At 37.4% G+C, this 24489-nt stretch overlaps 1 protein-coding gene across 3 annotated transcripts; it reads left to right on the top strand.

Annotated features, from left to right (window-relative positions):
- Positions 1-348: 348 nt before the first annotated feature.
- On the top strand, positions 349-23989 carry CHFR (checkpoint with forkhead and ring finger domains). 3 transcript variants are annotated; one of them, XM_059827758.1, is made up of 19 exons: positions 349-509; positions 2590-2689; positions 9933-10042; positions 12075-12134; positions 12283-12511; positions 12974-12992; positions 13476-13481; positions 13557-13683; positions 14278-14434; positions 14690-14844; positions 15432-15594; positions 16509-16651; positions 16914-17033; positions 17343-17426; positions 18153-18223; positions 19200-19287; positions 19462-19569; positions 20670-20742; positions 23062-23989. In XM_059827758.1, the coding sequence occupies exons 1-19, from the start codon at positions 374-376 to the stop codon at positions 23102-23104; spliced, it is 1992 nt and encodes a 663-aa protein (XP_059683741.1). In that variant the 5' UTR covers positions 349-373; the 3' UTR covers positions 23105-23989. The 3 variants fall into 3 exon arrangements, with proteins under 3 accessions (XP_059683741.1, XP_009818369.2, XP_059683740.1); XM_009820067.2 differs by lacking the exon at positions 12974-12992 and having other exon boundaries at positions 12283-12495; positions 13468-13683; XM_059827757.1 differs by lacking the exon at positions 12974-12992 and having other exon boundaries at positions 12277-12495; positions 13468-13683.
- The last annotated feature ends 500 nt before the right edge of the window (positions 23990-24489 follow it).

Genomic DNA, 24489 nt, shown 5'->3' with positions numbered 1-24489 from the left:
GGCCCGCTGGGGGCGGAGGGCGGAAAGTTGGGGAGAGAAGTGAGCGGAGGGAGGGAGGGAGGCCGCTCCAGCCCGCTCCCCCTCAGGCGGGGAGCGGCCCTGTGGGGTGGGGGCGAAGGAAGGGGTGGGCTGGCAGCGGGGGGCCGAGTGGCCTAGGGGGAGGGCTTTCCGACGCCACACAAAAGGAAGCGGGCAGGGAAGGGCTGCGGGAGCCCCCGGGGGTGTGAGGGGCTGCGGGGCGGCGGCGCGCAGGGCCCGGCCCCCGGGAGGAGGAGGGTGCTGCCGGCCCCGAGCGAGCCCTCTGCCCTTCGGGTACTGTGTGATGGTGGGGTGTGGGGTTCGCTTTGTTTGTTTTTGTCAGATGTGAATCCAAATGGAGCACTCGGAAGGAGGCGAGCAGAGCCAGCAGCAGCAGCAGCCCTGGGGGAAGCTGATCCGGCTGGGTGCTGATGAGGCAGAGCCGCACGTCTTGCTGCTGAAAAGAGAATGGACAATTGGTCGGAAGAAAGGTGGGACAGGGACACGCTGCGCTGGCGTAGGGCGGTGTTCGGGGGACAGCAGCGACCCCCCCTCTTGGCCTTTAAACCATTGGAAGGTGGACTGAAACTAGTTGGGTTTGGTGCTTTTCGACTGTTGGAGGCGCTTGCCAGGCGGTGCCTTATTCCTAATTTACCTCTTGGCTCTGTGTGAAGAGGAAGTTTGACACTGACCTTTTTTACCAACTTGTGAGTCGTGCACGTTTAAAAGTGAATGTGACTTTTAGGTTGGCTGTGACAGTTTGTACAAATAAGAAAAAACGATTGTTGATTCAGGAGAGTTTCTGTGTATCAGCCCTGTTTACGTTCTCATTTTGTTTCTGTGGTTAAAATAAGTTGGAACTGCAATGCAAAATGCTTGTGCTTCACAGAAAAGAAAACGCCCACATAAAAGCCTTTAAGTCTCCTGGCTATATAAGATTGCCAACAAGTACTGAAAGTTCTCTGAGAGTGAATTTGAAAGCTTTATTCCCAGAGTCTAGGGCTTTTGCTACTTTGCCTTTATTTTAAAGGATTTCATGCTTACTGTATTTAGAACAATCGTTGCAGCGTTTTAATTTTTTTACTCTGCCCTGACAGCACTAATTTTCAGTTTCCTGTTCATCAGTTCAAGCTATTTGACTGACCAGTCACATTCTGTAAATAGTCTTGAACAAACACCAGATGCTATAGCTCTATGAGAAATGCAGATAATGTATTGTAGGAAAAATGTTTTGCCTATTTACTTTTGGTAATATACATTCAGATTGATTATCATTATCTAAGCTGTAGGTAAATTCTTCAAATTGAAGTCTAGTTGAGGGTTATCTTGCAGAAAAAAGATTATTTTTTGTGTGTTCTATTGCTTCCATAACTGTTTGCTAATGGATTAATAAAATGAGTGGTTACAAGAATATCAAGCTTTGGGTCATAAGTATTACTTAGAAAATCTTCAGGAGCATTAGAAATGCTTCTTTAGAGCATTTTGTCCTTCCTGCTCCCATATGAAAGTCTAACTCTGTAGAATAGAATGGAAGTGTTGGCATGCTCCTGAATAAAATTTAGTCTGCTCACTTTCAGTGGGCTTTCTAGTGTCACAAGTTGTGTGGTAACAGCTGGTGATTGTTCTTTGTATATTAGGAGTAGACTAGTGATAAACTGTCACCAGCATGCGTAGTGGGCTACTACTTTCCTTCTGGATATGTTGTTCTTGCGGGCTGAGATGCAGTGCCCCCACAGTGTGAATAGGTGGAAGTGAATCATGTTTATTAATTATAACTTTTGTGTAAGCAAGTACTTTGAGTCATTTGATAGAGTTTAGTGGGGAACCTTGAGCATTGCCTTGAACATTCAATGTTAAATTGAAGTAAAAATACTAGATTTGCTCAGAGCCCTGGAGTCGTAGGTAGGAAGGTTTATATCACGTCAACATTATCATTACACTTCTCCTGCATATCCCTAAATCTTAGTCCTGGATTTTTAATTTTCCCTTCAGCTTTATTAACATAATAGCGCTGTCAACAGAGATGAAGAAAAATTTCCTATTTAAAAACAAACAAAAGAAAAAGACTATAACATAGAACAGTGATACTCTCTTATTTATCAGCTGTTGGTTCCTACTACTTCCCCTCAATATACCAGAATGAAGCAGAAGTTAAATCCAACAAACAGTGTTAACAAGGATATGGAAAAAGAGCTGGGTGCTCTGTGATGTATGCCTCTAGAATTTAGATTGGACACTTCAAATATGTGTGAATTCATCTCTATACCACTCTAGAACAGAGTAATTGTGATTTGATTTCCATCTGTAAGGGCTAGGATTGGGGGGAAAAAAGGGAACTAAAACATCTTGACATGGTTGAAATAAGCTTATATCAGCACATGGGGCTATCTCACCGCATGTGTTTATGTATCACATACTAGACTCTGTTGCTTCCTATATGCCAGTAAAAGTTTTGAACTATTGCAGATGTACATGAGTCAGTTTGTTGTGCATTTGTAGCCACGCAGAATGCTGATCTGTCTGTGTAATGTGTATTTTTAAGCATGCTGGAAAATCTGCTTTCTTTTTAAGGTTGTGATTTATCTTTCCCTGGCAACAAGTTGGTGTCTGGAGATCACTGTAAAATCATAGTGGATGAAGAATCTGGTCAAGTGTCATTGGAAGATACAAGGTTGGTTCTTCTGTGAACTTCTACTCTTATCATCTTTTTAGTCTGTGAAGTAAAATCTTGTGTATTGCTCGAGGCATCAATAGCAAATCCTTCCCTTTTTTGTTTCTTCCCCCCCCCCCCCCCCCCCCCCCCCCCTTTTACATCTAGGTTTGGGGTTTTTTTGGCTCTTTCTAAATATTTTTTCTCTACAAAGGAATTCATAGTCTACTGGATGAAAAATACTCTTGATGTAATAGTTCTGTAGCATATTTCTTTAGACTTGTGAAAAAAGTGATGCCAGCATTCTTAAAAGCTCTAAGCGTGAGTATGCCTTGTTTTAGGCACTTGTGTAGGGAAGAAAATACCTGCAGTGATGATCGCAAAGCATAAAATATATGCAGAGTAAAAATCTGTACTTCTGGTACATCTTTCTGGTACATACATCTTTCTGGTATTCAAAATATCTGTAGTCTATATAGCATAAAGTACTGTAGTAGTCTAGCAGTTGTGGTGGGCATGTCAGATGGAGGTTAGAGCCTATTCAGTCTAATTTAATAATAAAATATGTTTGCTAGATTTCTATTGATATTTCAGTTTTGTTTCTTTTGTTTAACCTGAATTATTATTTTCTTTTCTCGGTGTTTCTGTGTTAAGTTAGGGATGTGAGAACTAAAGCCCTTAATGTAGAAATATATAAGCACATACTTCACTGGAACTACTGTTAAAAAGCTAAGCTAATTCAGTGGAATTACTTTTAATATATATAGTTAATTACGTACTTCTTCACATACTGAAGGCCAGTGAACTTGCTATACTGGTGAGGTTATTTCATGTAGAGTTCTAAGGCTACTGTAGGAGTACAAATAGCACTGCAGGGGTTGTGGGTGGTTTCCAATGGATTTTAGTTTGTTTTCTAGTTTCCTTTATAAAATTTGAGATAGGAATTTGAATGGAAGTGTATTTCTTAGGAGGAGATTGTAACCCTCTTCAAATTTTCATCTGCTTCCTTTTTTTACGGGATTTTTTGTCTAAGATTGCCAAAAGCTTCTGGTTTATTACATTTCAAGAACTCATTGAAATTTAAAATGACATTTAAGTGACATTTTTAAATGCTTCTGTAAACCACATTCTTTTCCTGCCGGGTTATTGCAGTCAGTAAAGAAACAAATAATACTTTCCTGCCAACTCCCCCCATTTTTCATGTCTGGAAGGCATTTTACCCAAAGACAAAGAAGACACTTCAAAATATATTGATGTACATACATAAAGAGGAAATTTCACATTTGAGGTTTTGAAGGGTATCATGCCAAATCCGTGTTCCAACATACTGGAATGCAATTAAATATATTGTTCTGGTAGCTAAGGGTTAGTATCAAATACCTGCTCAGCTTTTGACAAAAAACTCTCCACGAATATTCTGAAAAATCTTTGAGCTATCTAATTGAATGGTGTGCACATTTTTTGGGGGGCACTGGCAGAATGCATGAGCTTCAGTTGATGTTTTTCTTTCAGCAGAATTTTTGCACCTCTGCTCCTTTTCTGTCTCTTGATCAATTAGTAGCTATGTTGATATTAAAAGGAGTCTTTTTCAGGGTGAGGAGCTCACTTCCAGATATTTACATTGGTTATGCATTTCTTTTTATTTTATTTCCTCAAGTAAAACAGAATGTATAGAATTATTCAGGTTGGAAGAGACCTCAGGAGGTCACTTAGTTCAAATTCTGTCAAAGATGGGTCACCGCCAGATTTGGTCGAAGTTGTTTAGGCTTTCTCTAGTCAGGTCTTGAAAACCTCCAAGGACAGAGATTCTGTAGCCTCTCGGGGCCCTTATTCCATACCTTAATTATCCTCACAGTGATTCTTTTTTTTTTTTTTTTTCCCCCCTTGCATCCATTTGAATCTTCCTTGTTCCAGTTTATGATCTTTGTCACCTCAGTAAAGAACCTGTCTCTGTTTTCTTGGTAACTTCCTCGTAGGTAGTGGAAGGCTGCTATTAGGTCCCCTGCTCACTAAGCTGCTTCTCCCAGGCAAAACAAGCCCAGCTCCCCAAGCCCCTTAGCTCACAGGTCTTGCGTTCCAGCCCTCTGGCCATGTCAGTGGCTATCTGCTGGACTTGCTCAAGTTTATCAAGACCTTCCTTGTACTAGGTGATACAAAACTAGATGTAATATTCTATATGTGGACTAATGAGTTCCAAGTAAAGGGGAATAATAATCACTTCACTTGAGTTTCTGACTACACCCCTGTTAATACAGCCAAGTGTGCTGTAGGCCTTCATCACTGCCAGGGCACACTGCTGACTTAAGCCTAGGCATAAGTCCAAGGTGTATGATCTTATGCTTAGTCATAAGATCCACCAAGAACCCTCACTGGTTTGTCTCCAGCCTGTACTGTTGCAGGTGGTTATTCCATACCGGGTGCAGGACTTAGGGTTTGTCCTTGCTGAACGTCATGATGTTCCTGTCAGCCCATTCCTCTGGCCTGCCTAACTGCCTCTGAATGGCAGTGCAGCTCTGCCCCTGCTTTGGTGTCATCTGCAAGCTTGATGAGGTTGTATTTCCTCTCCACCTCTAGGTTGTAGCTAGAGAAAATGACCAGGATAGGTCTCTGGATAAATCCCTGGGGGGCTTATGCTCCCAGAAGCTGTGGGATGGAATGCTAGATTTTAGGGGAAAAACTCAAGCCTAGCTAGGATGTCTAGGAAATGGCTTATAATTGTCATTCTCCAATGTTATCCCAAATTTCAAGATGTTTCAAACAACAAATCAGGCCATGTTTGCCTATCATGGCAGTCTCAGAGTGTATCTGTAAATCTAAGCTTGAGCAACTGTCCCTAATTTCAGTTGCATGTAGCTGATAGAATTGGTTTAGACCAACGTCATGATAACACAAGCTAAAGAAGTTGTGAATGATGCAGAAACATTGCTGCCTTTTTTTTTCCCTACACACACCCCCCGAGGCAGAAGGTGCAGCCAGCAGAAAACTAGCAAAGCCAAATTAAAGTTAATTTTCTATATTCATGAAAAGGTGGGGCTTGTTACAATGGTAGTGTAATAGAAAGGCTGCACCTATGGAGTACTACCAATTGGCTGCTTATGCATGTTACACTTCTATGTATCTAACAAAAAAGAATAAGATCCTTTATGCGTTCTGCTTGCCTGTGGGTTGGTATGAAGCGTGGCTACCATTTGCTGAATCAAGAGACTAAACGGGTTGATATGACTACTTGCTGAAGACTATCTGTTCTTCTGGGTCTTCCAATGTTTGTGCCAAATATCAGATGAGCTCCAAAAAATCAAGCAGGCTGAAAGAAGAAGATTTCTGAATGTTTGAGTTGGCAATACAGATGCCCAGAGTCCCAGAAAAATACTGCAATGTCAGCTTTTTCTTCTCTGAAGTGGAAAATAGTTTGGAAACATTGCTGTGGTCAAGCTCAGATTTTTCTGGTGAAGAGGAATGCATTGAAGGAGGCAGCTAGTGTGGGACAGTTGAACTGAGTGGACTTCCTTTCTGTGTTGTAGCTAAACCAAAGAGTATCATCAAATATATGGAGACAGCCAACATTGGTTTTTATCTCCCTGGTAGCATAATGAGTTCTTGGATCTACTTTGGAAAAAATTACCGTAAATTTGAAAGAAAATGTGTAGAGAACTCAAAATTATTGAGTAAATAGAAGTTTGGAAGTGACAAAAGCAAAAAGTTAGCAAATAGTACAATAAAATATTCACAGACTCACCTTTTTTGGGGGTTTGTTTCTGTTTTATTTTCCAAACCATGCACTAGTTGCTTTATAATGCTTGAAAGAAAACAAATTATACAAGCTGACCTAACGCAGTGGAGGCAGTAGTTGGCTTGCCGTAAGCAAAAGCAATTCTAAGAGTCTCCATTTTGAAAAATGCATTTTAAAGGCAGCTAAGGTAATTTTCTTGAAGACCTCCTCTTGTTCTCGTCTACGAAATTTTTTTTAAGGATTCTAAGTAGTAAGTGATGTTTCAGAGCCGGAAGCTATTTACACAGGGCTGATACTCATGACAGGCAAGCAGATGTTCCCTTTCTGTGGGTAAATCGGGGGTTGATCTTCAGTTGGCGTTGGTGTCCTTTCTGCTGCTAAATTCTCCTCACCCTACCAGTCAAAATTATTTCTGTGAACATTAAAAGAATGGAGAATGACACAGTACAGAAGAGATTCTGTAACTTAATAGAATTCAAAACTCATTTCAGTTTATGGTGTGTTCAGGATAATATGCATTTAAATAGCAGGTAACTATTAAAACTGTTAACCCAGAAGCTTTACCATAAATTACAGTCTTTTCCTGGATGGACACTAGTAATTACTAAAATGTAACAGACTGGCATTTTTCTCAGAAGGATACCGAAGTATCTTACAACACATAGATCATTCATCTACTTCAGAAGTAAGCCTTTTCTAAGTGAAATGTAGGTGTTCACATCAATTCTGCACAAGAGTTGGTATTGGAAAGTAAAGGTAATGTATGGTTCATTAATCAAACTGTAGAGTAATCAACCACATTGGAACTGAGTCAAGGCCTGACTTTTTTTTCTTCCACTCTTTAGAAAAGTGACATTGGGACCCTTTGTGACATTGTTTTACAATGCAGATAATTTATATCTGATAGTACCATTTTTCTTCTCTACCTTAAAAATTATACAGCCAGTTGGTATCAATTAAATATTAAGTCCTAATGAATGACCTTGATATTTGGGATTCTCATTGTACTTTCTACTTATTTTATGGGGACATTACTTTAATTTGAAACATCAGAGGAATGTACAAATGTAATAATTTATCATGTGTGTCTGGTTAAAAAACACCCAGAACATTAATCCGATATGTCACCATATCTGTTAAATGCCTCGTGCTCAAGCCTGAAACTGGAAATTAAAGACTAATACAATTATCTGGGGTAGTTGGATAGGTTTTTTTACCTTTGATTATTGGCTGAGATGTAATTGCAACTACTTCAGTTTGCTAATATATTTAAGAAAAGCTTATGGTTTTCTGTGTTAAGTGGTATCAGTTTATTCCTACTTAATTTGAATTATTTGGCATCTGTGGACCCATTAGCCAGTTCTCATTGAAGTCTGTATAACTGTGCAGAACTGAAAAAAATTGACTATTTGTAGTCAATTTGACTAGTAGGGTCTTGGGTAGCTATTTCTTCAGCTTGCCTTGCGACACCAAGCACAAGTGGTTACTAGATGTGCAATGTTTTTTTTTTTTCTTTTTCTGAGAATACCTCACTTGAGTTATTGTCCCTCATAACCACCTTGGAACTTGGCAGTCATGACAGAGCAACTTCATAAAATACATTGCTGTGACTTTTTTTTTTCCCTATGTTTAGTGATATGTTGGGATTAGGAATTGCCTGTAGAAGCTAAACCTCAGTAAGAGACAATTCTTGTTACTTGAGTTTAGCTGTTTTACAACAAAAGAAGGTCTAAAACACAGCAGATGGGAGATGCATGCTTTGTTTTGCTTTCTAGAAAACTAAGGAGGTCAAATTTGATGTTTCCTGTTTTGTTAAAGGACCTCTGACAGGTTTCAGGGATTGTTGTAAGCTTTAGTGTTTCTTTGACAAGTGAAGGAGGTAAAACTTTTGCTTCGACATAATCTTTTTAATATATTATCACTAGCATCGATGTTAAGTTAAAAATGAGTATAGTTTCTAACAGACTGACTAAAATTCTTTTTTCCTCTTAATTGCTGGACTTTGGCATTCTTTTAGTGACATCTCTGTTCTGCTGGTTCTGCACCAAAGGGTGCTTATGTCTTTCAGGCTAATCAACATCTGTGTGCCTGAGGTAAAAAGGCAAGCTTAAAATAGTTTTCTTGCTCATGGGAGAAGCTTTAAGATTCTTTAACAGAGCAAATATCGATGTGACCCAAAGATTTTTGTTTCTTTCTTGATGTTTAAAGTAGCATTTTAATTTTTTTTGTATCTTGTTACTTATGTTGGATTAGTTGATTCAACCGTGTAGGTGGTGAAAGCAGTTGCAGAGGTAAGAGCAAGAACTGATACCTTGATCAAGACTTGCTGTAGTGATTCAAAAGGGCTTGCTTTTCCTTTTGACTTTTTAATGTGTCCAAAAAGGCCAACAGTACAAAGTTCTAGTTTTCTTTCTCTGTTCATGTTACTAAATGACAAGAGATTTTTCCAGGTTGCTTTTTAAAAGAAAAATAATGAGAAGGGAAGGTGCTTATTTCTAAATAACCATCCCACTTCTCTAGACAGAAACTGGTCTGTTTGAGGAAAGCTCTGTTGTGTCCTGGGCACAAGTGGTGGCCTCCAGGAGGTGGCAGCAGAAGTTTGCTGTTATTTCATGCAGCAGCTTGCTCTGCTGAGGGGAAAAACCAGGTTTTTCTGTTCGTTTATATTTGGTACTAATTGCTGAGATTTTGAATAGCAGAAGTCTGAAATTCTAGAATGCTGCAGCCCTGAAAGAGGCTAATTGCAGCTGAGCTGGAATTATTCAGTACTTAAATAACTTGACTCGGTTATAAAACACTCATAGCTTGTGTATAAAACATCACCCATAGTGAAGGAAATACCTCCATTAATCGGCAATGCTCTGCACTTTCCTCTTCCCCAATTTAATTTCTTCCACGAGTCTTGGAGGTTTTTATCAATATCAAGATCATTCATTCCAACTCATCTTTTAATTATGTGTAACTGGTTTTCCACCTTACTAACTTCACGCTTTTGAGTTGCAAACAGTCTAAGTAAACTCAGAATTTTAGGTTTTTACTATTTGAAGCAAGAAGGGAGAAAAATTAATGCCGCATGGCATCCCTGACTGTAGAGGAAAAGTTCCTTTGTTGCAGAATGTCTTAGGAGATTCCCAGTGTTAATTGGAAAACATAACCTAGAACTTCTTGCATAGAACTCCTATTGTCCTTTCCTGTTTTATGCTTAAAGGGTGGAGATTATTGTACAGAAACAATCATCTAATTATTTTGAGATGTTGGCCAAATGTCAAGGATCTTTTGTCTGTCTATCTGTTTGTCAGCTACCATCTCTTTGCCAGTAGCTCCAAATGAGCTTTGAAGTCCTAGTAGCTCTGCACTTCTGTATTTGGAGAAACTTTTCTTTGTTTCTGGACTTTTTTTTTTTAACCCTGGCTTACTTTTTTTTTTTGAGAGCCAGTAGTTTTTCTTCATTAAAAGTATCTTTTGTTTTCCCTTCCTTCTCTTTTGTAATTATGAAAACATTTATGCGAAGTTATCTTTTCTTTCTCTTTACAGTACTAATGGAACAGTAATTAATAAACTGAAAGTGGTTAAGAAGCAGACATACCCTTTACAGACTGGGGATGTGATCTATGTTGTTTACAGAAAAAATGAGCCAGAGAACAGTAAGTAAATGATATTTTTTAAATGACGTGCTTAGTAATGTGTTTTGAGTCATGAGAGAAAGAAATATCAGTACAATTAAAACAGAATTACTCAATTTTAAGACAAATAATTTGCTAATGTTTAAAAACAAGTCTCTGTAGAAGAGGTCATGGATGTGCCAATTTTTACAGGGACAAGTCTGAGCAACTGTCTGAAATTGAAATGTGCCTAGAAGTAGTTTTGGAAGAACTAATGCATGGAATGGTAACTAATGAGGTCCTGGTCACATGCCCAATACTTCTTTTAGAAGTCAAATTGCTGGGGTAGTTAGATACTTTATGTATCACATTGCAGCCTTTCCTTCTGGTGCCAACAATTGCTTCAAAAGCTTTTTGTTTGGTTTTGTGCTGGGTTTTTTTGTTTTAAAGAGGGAAGAGGCAAAATGGGGGAGAAGTGGGGAAAGCCCTATAGTGAAAGTAGAATTAGTATTTAAAGAATACTAATATTTAATAATAATAAAAAATATTTGTGTGGTCTTCAAGAAGAATCATGCCTCACATGCCTATAATTCTTTTCAGGAATTCTTTTCAGGATGTTGCAATTGAATTAACATAATTAGGGTTTGTGTTGTTTTTTTTTAAATAAAAATTAATAAGGGTCCTTCCTCAAAGGTTTTTAAATAAGCCAAGCTATTGTTGGGCAGGAAGTACTGCTCTTTCATGTGTTAACTAGGTAGAAGTCAGGGATCAAGGTTTAAGTGTAAATGCTCGGGTTTTGCAATGGAACGAAATTAATAAAAGATTTCATCAATGATCTGTGTTGTCATCTGTCTTAAAGATGATCATAAATTATTTCAAAATGGTAACTATTGAGGCAGCAGAATTTCCATTTCATACCTTTTCATTTCATACCATTTCATTTCAGTCAGTTATACAGGATCATTAAATCCAACGCTGACTGAAAAGATTTACAGAAGTAATTTAGTTACTCATTATTACAAAGTAACAGATGGGGTTCAACTTTGATAAATGGGCAGAAGAGAGGAAATGAGCAAGCTCTGTTTTTACATATGTATTGTTGTGCCCCAGCTGACTGCTCTGTCCATTAGCATGCAATTCTTCTTTTAAGTATGAAGTATGTAATATTCAAATTTTAGTAGAGAGCACTCACTTTCTGGAAACGGCGTTAGATGAAAGAGGCATTTTAAATGTTAATTCTCATTACTGTGTTTGATAGCTCTGAAGTGGAACTTTAAGGTGAAGAGACAGACTTTGTATGGTCATAAGCTCCCCTATTATTATGAAGATAATTGGATGTATTGGGAGATGGGAGGGTGTAGTATTAGATACATTTACAGCATGATATTTCATGTAAAACACAAGACTGTATTTACAATTTTCATACAGTAAGACATATGAACTATTAATCTAAAAAATTCTAGATACATACTCACTGCTGAAATACTTCCTTTATGAAGTTGCTGTTAATTTATATATAGACAGATCAGACAGGTTTATGCTGTCTGACGTAAATGTTACAAGAAGCAGTGATAAGCTATATTTCTCTGTCTGTATGGCTTATCTTTCAAGTCCTTTCTAAGATGGCGCTATTGCAGTTGATGCTACTTCGAAGAACTCACACAGATTTTCCAGGTACTTTGTAATGAACTGAATCACTGATTTCTGTTTGGGTTAACAAGTATTTGAATTACCAAGCCTCCAGTTTTGCTTTTTCAGCTTCTTCATCTTCAAAGACAGAGAGAGAATTTAGTTTTGGCATGCCTATTTGGTCCATGGCTGGCACAAGTTAAACATCACACAAAAGCTGCTCTGCCTGGTTTCCTGAGAAGAAAAGATCTTGCTGTGCTGTTCCTAATTGCCTCCTAAGTAGGAGTATTAACATGGTACTATAGAGGTGACCCTTCATTTGCCTCTTCTATTGTCAGACACTTTGGGGAAGCAGCCACTTGTGAATAGAAGTTGTTTATGTGAGATTAAGCTTAGTGAATTTTTGTTTAAAGATTCTGATCAATATTTTTTAAATCTCTTTCAGATGTTGCTTATCTTTATGAATCCTTAAACACAAAACATGATGCAACTCAAGAACCAGTAGGTAAGGAAGTAATTCAAGATCCGTGAAGAGGAGCTAAGCTCCAGTGACTAATGTAACCCTCTTGAGAGAGTTTGATTCCTTGGAACTTTGAAGCTATGTGTGGTGTCACACAGATCTTTTTCTTTCCTTCTCCCCCTTCCAACTGTAGAAGTTAATGTAGAAAACCAATGCCATGTGACCAAAGATACCTCAAATACAGGAAGAAGTAATGATGAGACCCAAATTACCTCATCACCATCAGCTACTCAGTCTTGCTATGAGGAACCACAGCCATCTACTTCTACATCTAACCTCTTCAATGCTTCTGCTACCTCTCTTATCGAGTCTGCATCTGTTCAGCAGGATAATCCTTCTACATCTGGTAAGAATTGTATCAAGTATTTAAAGCTCAATATCCCATCAACTGTTAACTCCAGTTGTGAATTTTAACAGATTAATCTCTTACCCTTATCTGGGTCTTTACCATTTCCTTTGTAAACTTCTAGTGAAAATACCAGGTGGATATGTGTATTTTAACTTTCTATGAGTAGGCAGGGTAAATCCTGGTGGATGAGTAAGGCAATTGTGAGAATTGCTTGTGCTCAGAGAGGCAGAAAATGCACGTAAATCCCAAACTGTTCTATACAGTACGGTTTTGTAGTGGAGCACTGGTGAAAACTTAGCAAATCTATGTGGCTCATATAACAAAATAAGTAGATACGAGTGCTCGTGCAGTCACTCCAAGAAACTACTCTAATTGTCACTTACTGCTGCCAATCACCCTTTCCCTTGCTTAGAGCTCTAAGGCCAAAATATACCATGTGGATCCCTAGTCTAGTGTCTTGCATTATGTTGGTAAGTGTAATACCACAATGCTGCGTAATTTTTAAAATAGAACTAGAGTAAGAACAGCTATCTAGAAAATGGCATTTGCCAACAGTTCATTGGGACTTCTTAAATATGCTCCTATTGAAACAAAGCTTTGCCCTCCGCTGTGATCCTGACCTGTTATGTATGATCAACATTGCATAAATCCTCTCCCTGGCATCTTTGTCAGGAAGGCCTGGTGTGGATAATAGTCTTATGCATAAATACTCTACAATTTAAAGAGGAATGGGGATTTTAAGTAGGGTTACAGAACTAATATTGTGTTTTCCCCCCAGGTCGTCCAATTAGTCAGATTGGCTCAGAATGCATTTAGCATAGTTATGCAGGCATTGCTTTTTCACTCCACTTTTTCCTGTTCAGATATTTGGATTGATGTGCGTGCATCATCAGTGTTTAAGTACCTTTTGTTTTCACACGTCCCATATCTGTGTGCAGTTATGTTCATGTTTCTGTTTTCATTTTGCAGGATCACAGTCCTCAGTTTTCACTCCTGTGCCTGCTTTCCCCATCTTAGAATCTGTGTGTCTAAAAGCACTGCATGATGAACATGAAAAGCTGGATATGAATACTGAAACTTCTTCAGTCACTTCAGAAATCACTGACAAAGAAAAAGCAGGATCAGATTCTCAAAGGACAGGGGAGGAGGAAGGTTTGGAACCTGCTAAGAAGAAACTAAAAGGAGGCTAGTATACTACAGTATTGCACAACCTACCCTGCACTTTTTTTATTTTAATGTTATTGTTGAAAGTTAGTTTAAAAAACTTAATTAGAAACATAAAGCTGTGTCTACTTTTCATAGCAGTTCAGTGATATTAACAGAAACATAAGGATCTGTGCTTATTTTTCTTTATTAATATGAAATATATTCAAAATGCACACATACCAAACCTCGGATGTCTTTAAAACTTATATTAGTAGGCGATAGGTAACTTTTTTCCTCCTCACAATGTTATTTTATATTGTAGTATAGTACTAAACAAGAAAAACAAAATTCTCACTCCACACTCCCTTCCCCTCCCCTCCAACCCCCCAAACTGAGTCAGGTCGGCTGTCATCAGTCCTTCTTAACTTGTTTCTTGCTTCTTACTGACTTGATTTCTGGTCCAGTGAAAATAATGTCTTCAGTAGCAGAAGCTGTTACATGTAAAGCAAGAACCATTGCCAGTGAACAGTGAATCAGTGTATATCTTTCAGGTCCTTTTTTTTAACACTTAAATAAAAATAAATCTTAAAAAGCTTCAAGAACTACATACTGTGGAATCTTCTGTCTTTGTAGATGAAGATGCTTGTCCAAATCTTTCACCAGCAGCTCCAAGTGAATGTATAATTAAAATTGGCTCTGAAGATGCAAAAACATCAAATGTGAAACCAGATAAGATGGAAGAAACATTAACTTGCATTATCTGCCAAGAACTGCTGCATGACTGTGTAAGGTATGTATGATTGACAAAAGCTGTAATCATGTGGTAATAATATAAGAAGTTCAGTGACAACTGTTTGGGGGGCCCAGGATATTTAGGGCTTTCACAAGCCCTTCTGAGTCCCCTTTCCCCTGCCCCCCCACCCCCAATCTATATAGTCAAATCAATGCTAAACAGGTTTTTTGAGTGTTATGAATGTATCTGAAAAATGAAAGATTTGTGTTTTCACTCCATTTCTTTCATTGTTTTCATGTTTGTGTTTTCCAGCTTACAGCCTTGTATGCATACTTTTTGTGCTGCGTGCTACTCAGGATGGATGGAAAGATCTTCTCTATGTCCAACTTGTCGTTGTCCAGTAGAACGTATTTGTAAAAATCACATATTGAACAACTTGGTTGAGGCTTATCTCATTCAGCATCCAGGCAAGTAGAACAGTGTGTGTAACAGAATCTGATGTATTTCACACATCAGCTGTGTAATTGATGTATGCACAAACTGTTGTCTATTAAATTTCTGTGTATGTTTTATTACTCTGCTGTTTTCTCTGACATGGCTGTAAGAAAACAAGTGCATTTAATATGACATAAAAACTTGCTGTAATATTTCAAATACTAGGTGAGAATTGAAGGTGATTTAATACTATAACTGAGTATGCTAAGAATTCTTAATTTTATTTTGCTACTTAATCATGAGAAGGATATCAGTTTTATCAAATAGGGCGCACTGACTGATTAGGCCACCTAAACTCAGATACTTCAGAAAAATATACTTGAATATGGATTTAATTAACTTTGATCATGGCCTCTTGAAAACAAAACTTAAGTTGCCTGATACTACACTTCCATTAACAGAGTGGGGAATTTAACTAAGATCTTCTAGAACTCTGTTATCCAAAAATAAGTTTTACAGAAATGAAAACACAATCGTAACTGTGTTAATAAAGTAGGGTGGGGATAAGGAATGTGAGGTGTTCTTTCCTCTGGAAATTTGAATTTGGTTCTCATGCCAGATAAATGTCGTAATGAAGATGATGTACGTAGCATGGATGCTAGAAACAAAATTACTCAAGACATGTTGCAACCTAAGGTGCGGAGATCTTTTTCAGACGAGGAAGGAAGTTCTGAAGATTTATTAGAGTTGTCAGATGTAGATAGTGAATCTTCAGATATCAGGTATGTCTATTTAAGTTGTGCGCTGAATTAGATTTACTTATGTTTGAATGCACAAACCCACAAACTGAGCTAGTTTCACAAATGCTGTTATCGCTGATAGTGTTTCCATGATCATTGCCAGAACAAATCTTATTTTTGTTTTCAGTTAAGTTCATTGTTACCAGTAATTATCTTGGCAATTCTAGTGGCCATCCTACTGAACCTTGAGCAGTCAACAAAAGATAATTAAAATGAGAACTTCCTAGAAGTCCAGCAAGATTCAGTTTATGACCAACAGTTCTATCCTGAGTTGTGCAACAGCTTCATGTGAGATGCGTGAAATTAGCTTTTCGAATTATGAATTGGCTGTTGCCTTAGAGAAAACAGGTTTCTGGCTAAGATCTTGTCAGGACATAAAGCAGTCATGACCCTATGAGTGCAGCTGCAATGATTGTGCTTTCTTATGTGTCTGGAATGCTGCTTTCACCAGGTGTATGGTACTGGTAGCGGCTGATGCTTGACCTAGGGATTTCCAGGCACCAAAATATCTTCTCTTTATTTCTAACAGCAAACATTTTTTGCTGTATATCTGGAGGGGAACAGAAGATCTTTTCATGTATCTAATTATTCCAGCTTTGTTCTGTCTGTCTTGTTCATATCGCTTCTAGTCACACTGCTCTTTTCTCTTTTTTTTTTTTTCTTTAATATATAAAACTACTTGGGGAATACTACAAAATACAAAGTTTTTATCTGTTATAACTACAGCAGTCTTCACAGCTGTGAGGTACTGAGTTATGTAAACTTCCATATGTTACTGGATGAAGAAATTCCAAATTTAAACTTTGAAAGTATGACCAACCCTGTCTAGCATAGGAGTATGAGTATATTTGCATCTGTTGGGTGTGATTTCCTATGACCTTATTTTATTCTTTCAGTCAGCCATATATAGTATGCAGACAGTGTCCAGGATATCGAAGACACTCTGTTCCAACTCTGCCTGGCACAGGCCAAGAGACAGAAGCAGGAGGAATGCAAGCACTGGGAGATGCACCATCTACATCTGCCAACTTCCCTGCAGGTCAGTGTCATGAAATCTTCTCAGTGGTGTGATACTAAAATACTACAACTCATACACCCGTTATGAACTAAGCAAGCTCACTGTCATAGTACTGCCAGAGTAACACCACTTCGCATAGGTGTCTTTGCAAATATCATGAGACTTGACCATGTTTTTTCAGATTTTTATGTTGCTAGTATTCACTAAGATTCCTAGTCCAGATTGCAGTTGTGTACATTGTTCAGACTGTCCTTTTTTTTTTTCCTGTTTTTAACTCATCTAGCGGTCCAGGAATATGTGTGTCCTGCTCAAGGAAGTCATGTAATATGCACCTGCTGCTTTCAGCCAATGCCTGACCGAAGAGCCGAGCGTGAACAGAATCCTCATGTTGCTCCTCAGCAATGTGTGTATATTTTTTTTTTTCTTTTTTAATCTTGGCTACAGAACTAAATCTCTCCTTTTTTTAATTAAACTTAAGTTTACTTTGAAGAGTGTTCTTTATTTGAATATTCTTTATCTAGACTCTTGTAGTGACAGCATGAAAGAATCTTCCTTTATAAATGTTATTATTTTTCTATAGAATGTATTTCAAATTAGAAAGTTGTACTTTTTTTAACCAAGTTTATCAGGACTCTCTTGATTTATAAGAACAACAACTGTTGAGTCTTGTTGTGTGCAGGTCCTTACAGCGGTTTTCTTTGTTATTTTACAGGTACAGTTTGTCTGCAACCCTTCTGTCACTTATACTGGGGCTGCACTCGGATGGCATGTTTTGGCTGTTTGGCACCATTCTGTGGTACTGTGGAATAATCTGTTTCTTATGAGCCTGCTCACTTTGCAATAATGTCTGTCTGTCTCTAGGTAATTTAAGAAATATAACAGATTAGTTTGTAGCGCAGTCAGGCAAAAGGAAACAAAGGCTGCGTCCTCGCATCACAAACAAAAAATTCTTGAGTGGCATGCATCTTAACTTTTGAGAGGATTTAACTTCTTGTCTTCATACCATATTGGGCTTGAAAACCGCACACTTGTTGAGCACTATGCTTCCCTGTATAAAAAAAATTATAGTGTATTTCAGCCTAGTAAGAGAATCATGCAAATCAATGCAAGAGCACTGAACATCTGGTGTTAACTGATTAGAAAAGAACCTTACCCTCTTAAACATGCAGACTTCTGAAACTCAAGGTTTTAGACTTTTTTAAAAAATCAATTAGAACAGTTGAAATTACTTGGCTGCAGTTTGAAGCTAATGGAATATGCTTTGTAGCACTGTTAATTTGTGCAGATTAGTAGTAGTGCTTGTGTACTAAAGGTGAAATTGTAAAATCTCAGTGTCTTGTCTTTGATTGACAGTGGAATTTATGTATCACATGCTTTAGCATATGTTGAATGCAGCCATTTACTTGGTGCTCACATGAGTCTGTGCGCATTACTTCAGGAAACAGAAGGACCTTCAGAAAATGTGAGGGGGCCATGGGGTTGGTGGAAGAAACATAACTTTTCTTCTTCTTGTTCTGATTAGAAATAAATCTTGGTGATAAGTGTTTAGATGGAGTCCTAAATAACAACCACTACGAGTCAGATATCCTAAAGGTATGTTTAAAAATCATTGTGTATAATGCATAATAATAAATGTACAAAGTTTAAGATATACTCAGTCATGAAATTATAGTGATGTGCTGCCTGACAGTTACAGTGGCAGCATTGTGTCACTTGCAGCACCTGATTCTAAAAGGCAAATTTAATGAGCCCCAAATGTTCAGCTGGACCAAAGTTATAGTTACTGTGTCCAGATTGGAAGTATATTGGGGTGATAATTTGGCTCTTTCAGTCTCTGTGTAAGAGGGCATCGTATTCTAGAGATGCGTTCCATTTAGCATCAGCTCTTCCTGTATCACCCAAATTAACAACACTTTCATGCAATCCTGATGTTTAATTTCTCTATGTGTGGCTGACAGGTGCCAAGAAGGCCAAAATTCTAGACATAACTTCTGAATCTGAATTTAAATGACTGATAGAGACACTGTAGAATTCAGATGTGTTTGATTGTTAAATCATAAAATAATTGTATGAAGTATTTGTTAGGGAAGCCAGTTTCTACAGTCTGGAGTGTAACATCCCAAATATTAATTAAGAGAAAAATAATTCACTAAAAATATACCAGGAAAATAAGGGTTGTTAAATATTTTTCCCAGACAAGTTAAATTTCACACTGGGTTGCATGGAAAATATTTTGCCCATACCATAACAGGGTTATCTAAATAGGTAAACTGGATGAAATTTTGAATTAAGGTAAATGAGAGTGTGACTTAAATGAATCTATTCACATTCTTCTGGCAAAAGTGGGGATCTTCTGGAAAAAAGATACTGAGTGGAAGGTTTTCTTTGTGATCTGAAACTATCATGCTAATGAAGTTAAAGATATATTTAATTTTTACTTGTAATCAGCACCAACCCATTTTGAAAACCTATTTAGATCTAGATTTGGAAATATTAGAGAGTAAATGGCTTGGTCACTCTTTAATGTTGGACATTTTTCTAGATTAAACACTTAAATTGCTCTTTTCAGGATTACCTGGCATCCAGGGGTTTGACATGGAAAAATATGTTAAACGAAAGTCTCTTAGCTCTTCAAAGAGGAGTTTTTATGTTGTCAGGTATGTGTTATGTTCATTTTTGTACATGTATAACTCTTTGTCTATGTATAACTCATAATATTATCAAGAGGTTTGAAGTTCTGTGTACATAACCAGTGCCATCATGACATTTTTGTTAAATCTGATTTCTCAAGCCTTACACTGACATTATGTACAAACTGGTTTTCTCCCCAGATTACAGAATTACTGGGAACACAGTGCTTTGCTACTGTTGTGGCCTTCGCAGCTTTCGAGAACTTGCCTACCAGTACAGGCAGAATATTCCTGTTGCTGAATTGCCAGGTGGGGTTTGCTTCACATAGTAAGGGGAAAAAGTAATTTAAAGAGTTAAAGTCAGTTTTATCCTTGTGTCCTTGGGTTTTTAGCACCTTCCTGTATCCCAGTGCAAACCTCTGTGCAGGCCTACTATCTTATGCTGATTGTTTTACTTGTCAGCTGCTAAGTTTGCATATAGTTACTGTCAGACTTCCTAATGGAATCTTTTCTTTTGGTATGATTTCTCATCTGTAGAATAAATATATCTACTGAATTCCTCTTTTCACTATGCAAAATCCAGAATATAGTCAACAGGAACTAGTTGCTGTAACTTAATTTATTTTCCCATTTAAATACATAAAATTATGCACCTCCTGAACAATTTCGCATTTTACCAGCTCTCAACTAGGAACAAGAATGTTTTCATAAATTAATTCTAAATCTGTTTGCATTTACAGTTTTAGTATAAAATAGCAGGCAAGCAACTGTGCCTCCTTCAATCCTAAATCTGTCGGGAACAGAAGCTCTTCCAACAGTCTACTTTTAAATGTTACTTTTGTCCATCTAGTTCCTGTTGTTAGGAACAGCTTCCCTGTCTTTAACTGTTGAGAACTCTGCTTCTGCTGCTGTGTATAATGAAAGACAGTCGGTCTACCTGGTTTCTTCTTAGTATTTCTTTTCATTTTAGTGTAACGGCCCTCTGGACAGCTGAGTTATAGTGTGTGTAAAAGTGAGGGGAAAAACAACAAACGCTGCCCAAATTAATAAATTTTTCTTTCGTATGGAAATGTATCTAGACATATGCAGAGTGTCTTAAACTGTAAAGTCTATCTGTATAAAATTAAATGGTAACATTTCAGTTGACAGCACTGAGAATCAAATCCTTTCATTGTAAGTCTGCGTGAGCCTAATATTCAGAGTGAAATTTTTGTTTTAAACAAAGTGTTTGCTTTGTTTCTAGAAAGGTGAACCAATATAGCTTACAGTCACTTCTCGCCAATCGTGTTTTGTTTCTCTACAAAAGCTGCTCTGATGAGTAACCACCATTAGCAGTGGCTTAATAAACTACATTGCCTTATTTCACGACTTCTGTAATAAATGTAGCATTTCATTTGCTCTTCTCGTAGTGACTGTCACATCACGTCCTGATTGCTACTGGGGGCGCAACTGTCGAACTCAGGTCAAAGCACATCATGCCATGTAAGTTATACAGTTTAGAAAGTGGTTTAAGTTTTTTGTTTCTTTTTTTTTTAAAAAAACAACAACAACAAAAAACCCCAACCTTTGAAGTGCCAGAAATTGCATGAGTGACACTGTTGCAGTGTAAGCAAAATTGGGTGAGCTTTCGGGTTTTTTATCACTTTTGTTTTTAACACAACTTTGAAATGAGCCTTTCATGCATGTCAGAAGGGCACCACTAGCAGTTGTAAGTTGATGTAACCCATTGCTGACACTTCGAGTCTTGTTTTGCACCCACAACTCTCCCTTCATTTCTATTCTTCTCCCACTGAAGCAGCTTCTCATCTGCTCATGTCTGGGTTCTTCTTAAAAACACTGTATATACAATAATTAGCTCTGTGCAATTTCCATTTGAAACTATGAGAGACTGTTCTAGTGAAGTGCAACGTACTTTGAAGGGATAAATTGGTGGGAATAATTTGCAACAAGAGAAAGCAAGAGAAGTTTGGAACATGTAACATTACGAACCTGGTGTGGCTTAGTACTTCCTGGTTGTGGAGGAGTTTCTAGGTCTTACGCTTCTGACCCAAGCAATCTGGTATATGGTGAAAATGAAATACTGAGCCTGAAAAGAGATTAACGCCCTACTTCTCAAGTGTTTTAATACATCTAGGGGACATGGACTCCTGGTATCTGGTCATTTGTGAGAAATGTCCATCCAAAATAAATCAAGGTCCTTGATTAAAAAAAATCAAGGACACTGATAACCAATGCAATTTCTTTCTTACGAAAAGATGCACACATGCTAAGACAAATATTAAAGACTTGTAAAACAAAACAAAAATTATCTACCTAAGAGCTAACTAGTTCCAGGGAGGGTAGAAAAATCCTTCTTGCTTTATGAATAATTCTCCAAATTCTCAGTGCAATTTAAGATAGAGAAGCTGTTACCCCTTATTGAGGAATTGCTTTAATGAGTAGTAGATTCTGCAGTATCTTTCTAATGCTGCAATGAACATACACACTTAACATGATTCCTTTAATATTTTAGGTACTATGGGTTGAAAATAACCAGTCTGTACAGCTCAGGCAAGCAGATCATAAGAAAGACTTGTAAAATATTCATCCCCAGTCTCTTACAAATTCAGAGGGTTTTGCCAAATAAATTTCAAAAATAATTTGGGATTTAAGTTGCAGATGTAATTCAAAGTACCACTTCTATATGTAACTTCACATTACAGGACTGTCGATGTTCCTAGAGGAGATTTTGTTTTGAAACGTTAGAGAGTTAATTCAGTATCATAGTACTCACCAGTTGTCTTTTCTTTGTATTGTGGTGGATAATTCCCTCTAGAATAGAAATTACTCGGGATTTTTTTTCCTTTTTTGATTGTCCTTTTTTCTTTTTTTTTTTTTCTTTCAAGCAGTAGCTGTTCCTAGAACTTTACTGGCTGCTGCTTTTAGTTCCTAAAATTCATAAAAGCAAACAATCCTGTCATACCACTCCTAGATATCCAGTTACTTCTTCTTTTATTGAGCTTAACTGTTTTGCTAAGTAGTTTGGTTATGTAAGCAAGGTTTCTTTCTAATCTTTAATCTAATTCAGCAAGAGGGAGAAAATTCATGGTCTCTTTTGCATCATCTCTTCCACATGTATATGGATACACACACTCAGCACCCCAACTCCTGTCTCAGTTATGTATCAGGGGATGCATAAAGCAAGTAAGAGAAAAACAAAGAATGAATAGTAAAATGTTTTTGAGAATTGGAAGGAAGTATGTCATACAAAATTGTGTTATCTGTTTAGTTAATGAAGACAGGCTTGCCATTCCCATAAAACCTAAATAATACAGAAAGATAAAAACTTCTTTTTCTTTCCAGAAGAAGATTCTAAGCAAGTGAAAGAACATGTTTATGTTGAAGTGTATTACTAGCCTGGTTAATCTAGTTCCTAGTGACTTGTGTAATGCTGTCTACTAAAAATTACTGATATCTCACAGGGCAAAATTAATTCACTGATTCCTGTTTTAATTGCCTTCTGGGTTTGAAGTATGCAGAAGTAGAGGGGAATACTTTTAATAACAGGTTTTCTGTGTGCATAATAAAACTAACAAGTGTTAGGCAGGGGAGATGTTGAAAATCCTGTTACAGATAATGTGGTAGTAGAGTACAATCTAAACAGGTTCTGAAAAGCAGATATCTTAGTGTGTAAATGTTCTGCTTTAAACTGTTTAACATTTAAAATACCCTGTGAAAGATGCTGACTCTTCTTTGTTGCCTGACTTCTGAGAACTTCATTACATTTTAATACTTTTTTGTTTTTTTTTTTTTTTATTTCAGGAAATTCAATCACATTTGTGAACAAACGCGATTCAAGAACTGAATACTTGTAGTCAGTAGAGAGGGGACAAAAACCTGTTACACTGCTTGTACAGTTTAAGATTTCAGGGGATCTTCTCAGTTCCCCCATAGCAGGGAATCAATAACTTTTGCATCAGGTGATTACCTGGTGTGAACTTTTTAATTTGTAGAATTTTACAGCTGTACATGAATAAGGTAGATCTTTTCTTTTTTTCCCAAGAAAGTCCGGCAAGCATTGCATTCCATCCTCATGACTACAGTGTCCCTGTATCACTTCAGTGAAGAACACAAGCAGAAATCACACACACACAAAAACCAGCCATATCTTGGGAAGACCTAAGAATAAGGAGTGTATTTGCACTACTTGTGAAGAAACTAAGAAAAATCCTTAGACTTAAAATAGAAATGTTTTGTAAAAGTATCTGATGGATATTTCAAGAGCCATTAATATTTAAGAAGGAAATTGTCAGTGTATATTTGTAACTGCATTTTGCGGTAGTCTGATATTTTGTCACTACCCATTGCATTTGGGCTAGAAACCACGTTAATATTCACTTTAAAAAAAAATAAATTCCGTCCATTAAACAGCTGTTTCAAATTAAAGCTTCTACCATATGTGCAGTGTTACAGTGGAAGTAGTAGAGTTTATTTTCTTAGTTTAGTCGTGTTGATGTTTTTATTCACATTAAATTACAAAAATAATTGCACAAAAATTTGAAATCAGATTTAAAGTTGGGGTAATACTTGAAGCAGAACAGACTTCGGCTAATATTACTTCTGTAGTGTTTTATATCAGAAAACCAAACAGTGCTTTTGACATAGAGCAGCCAGTAGGACACACTGGTTAGTTTTTTGTATGTCTCTTCTGGTTTGATACCGTATGCTAAATATGTACCTCTGCCATGCAGCTGTTCTCTAGCCTGCATACACTGGTGAAAATGTAGAAAGAGCTATAATTTAAAACAGAATATAGCAGCTTTACTGGAAGGAACAATCTTACAGAAAATAATTCTATTTGGACAAATTGTAGCAATATGGAGGCATTTCTGGATAGGGATAGGGATGATGAAGGGGGACACTAGTGTCACTGACATAAAAAACAGATTTTATTTTCATGCCTTCTGCAGAGCTCGTTCAGGAAATGTCCCAAGCATCATTTAAAAAAAAATAATAATCCCAACACCTCACACACACCCCCCAATTGATATGATCTGATCTGTTTCATCTTAATCTGGTAGCTAATGTTGACAAATCTCCACTGGGACCAATTTTTCATCATACCTAGAAGAGTGAAACAGAATGAGAAGAAAGCATACAAAGTTACCTCTGTAGATACCATGTTGTTTTTAAGTATGCCTTATTTTATGAGCGGGATTTATACTTCAATGTTAAAAAGCGTACACACAA

Source organism: Gavia stellata, chromosome 21, assembly GCF_030936135.1.
Source record: "Gavia stellata isolate bGavSte3 chromosome 21, bGavSte3.hap2, whole genome shotgun sequence".
Lineage (NCBI taxonomy): Eukaryota > Metazoa > Chordata > Aves > Gaviiformes > Gaviidae > Gavia > Gavia stellata.
This window is presented reverse-complemented; position numbering and strand designations above follow the sequence as displayed.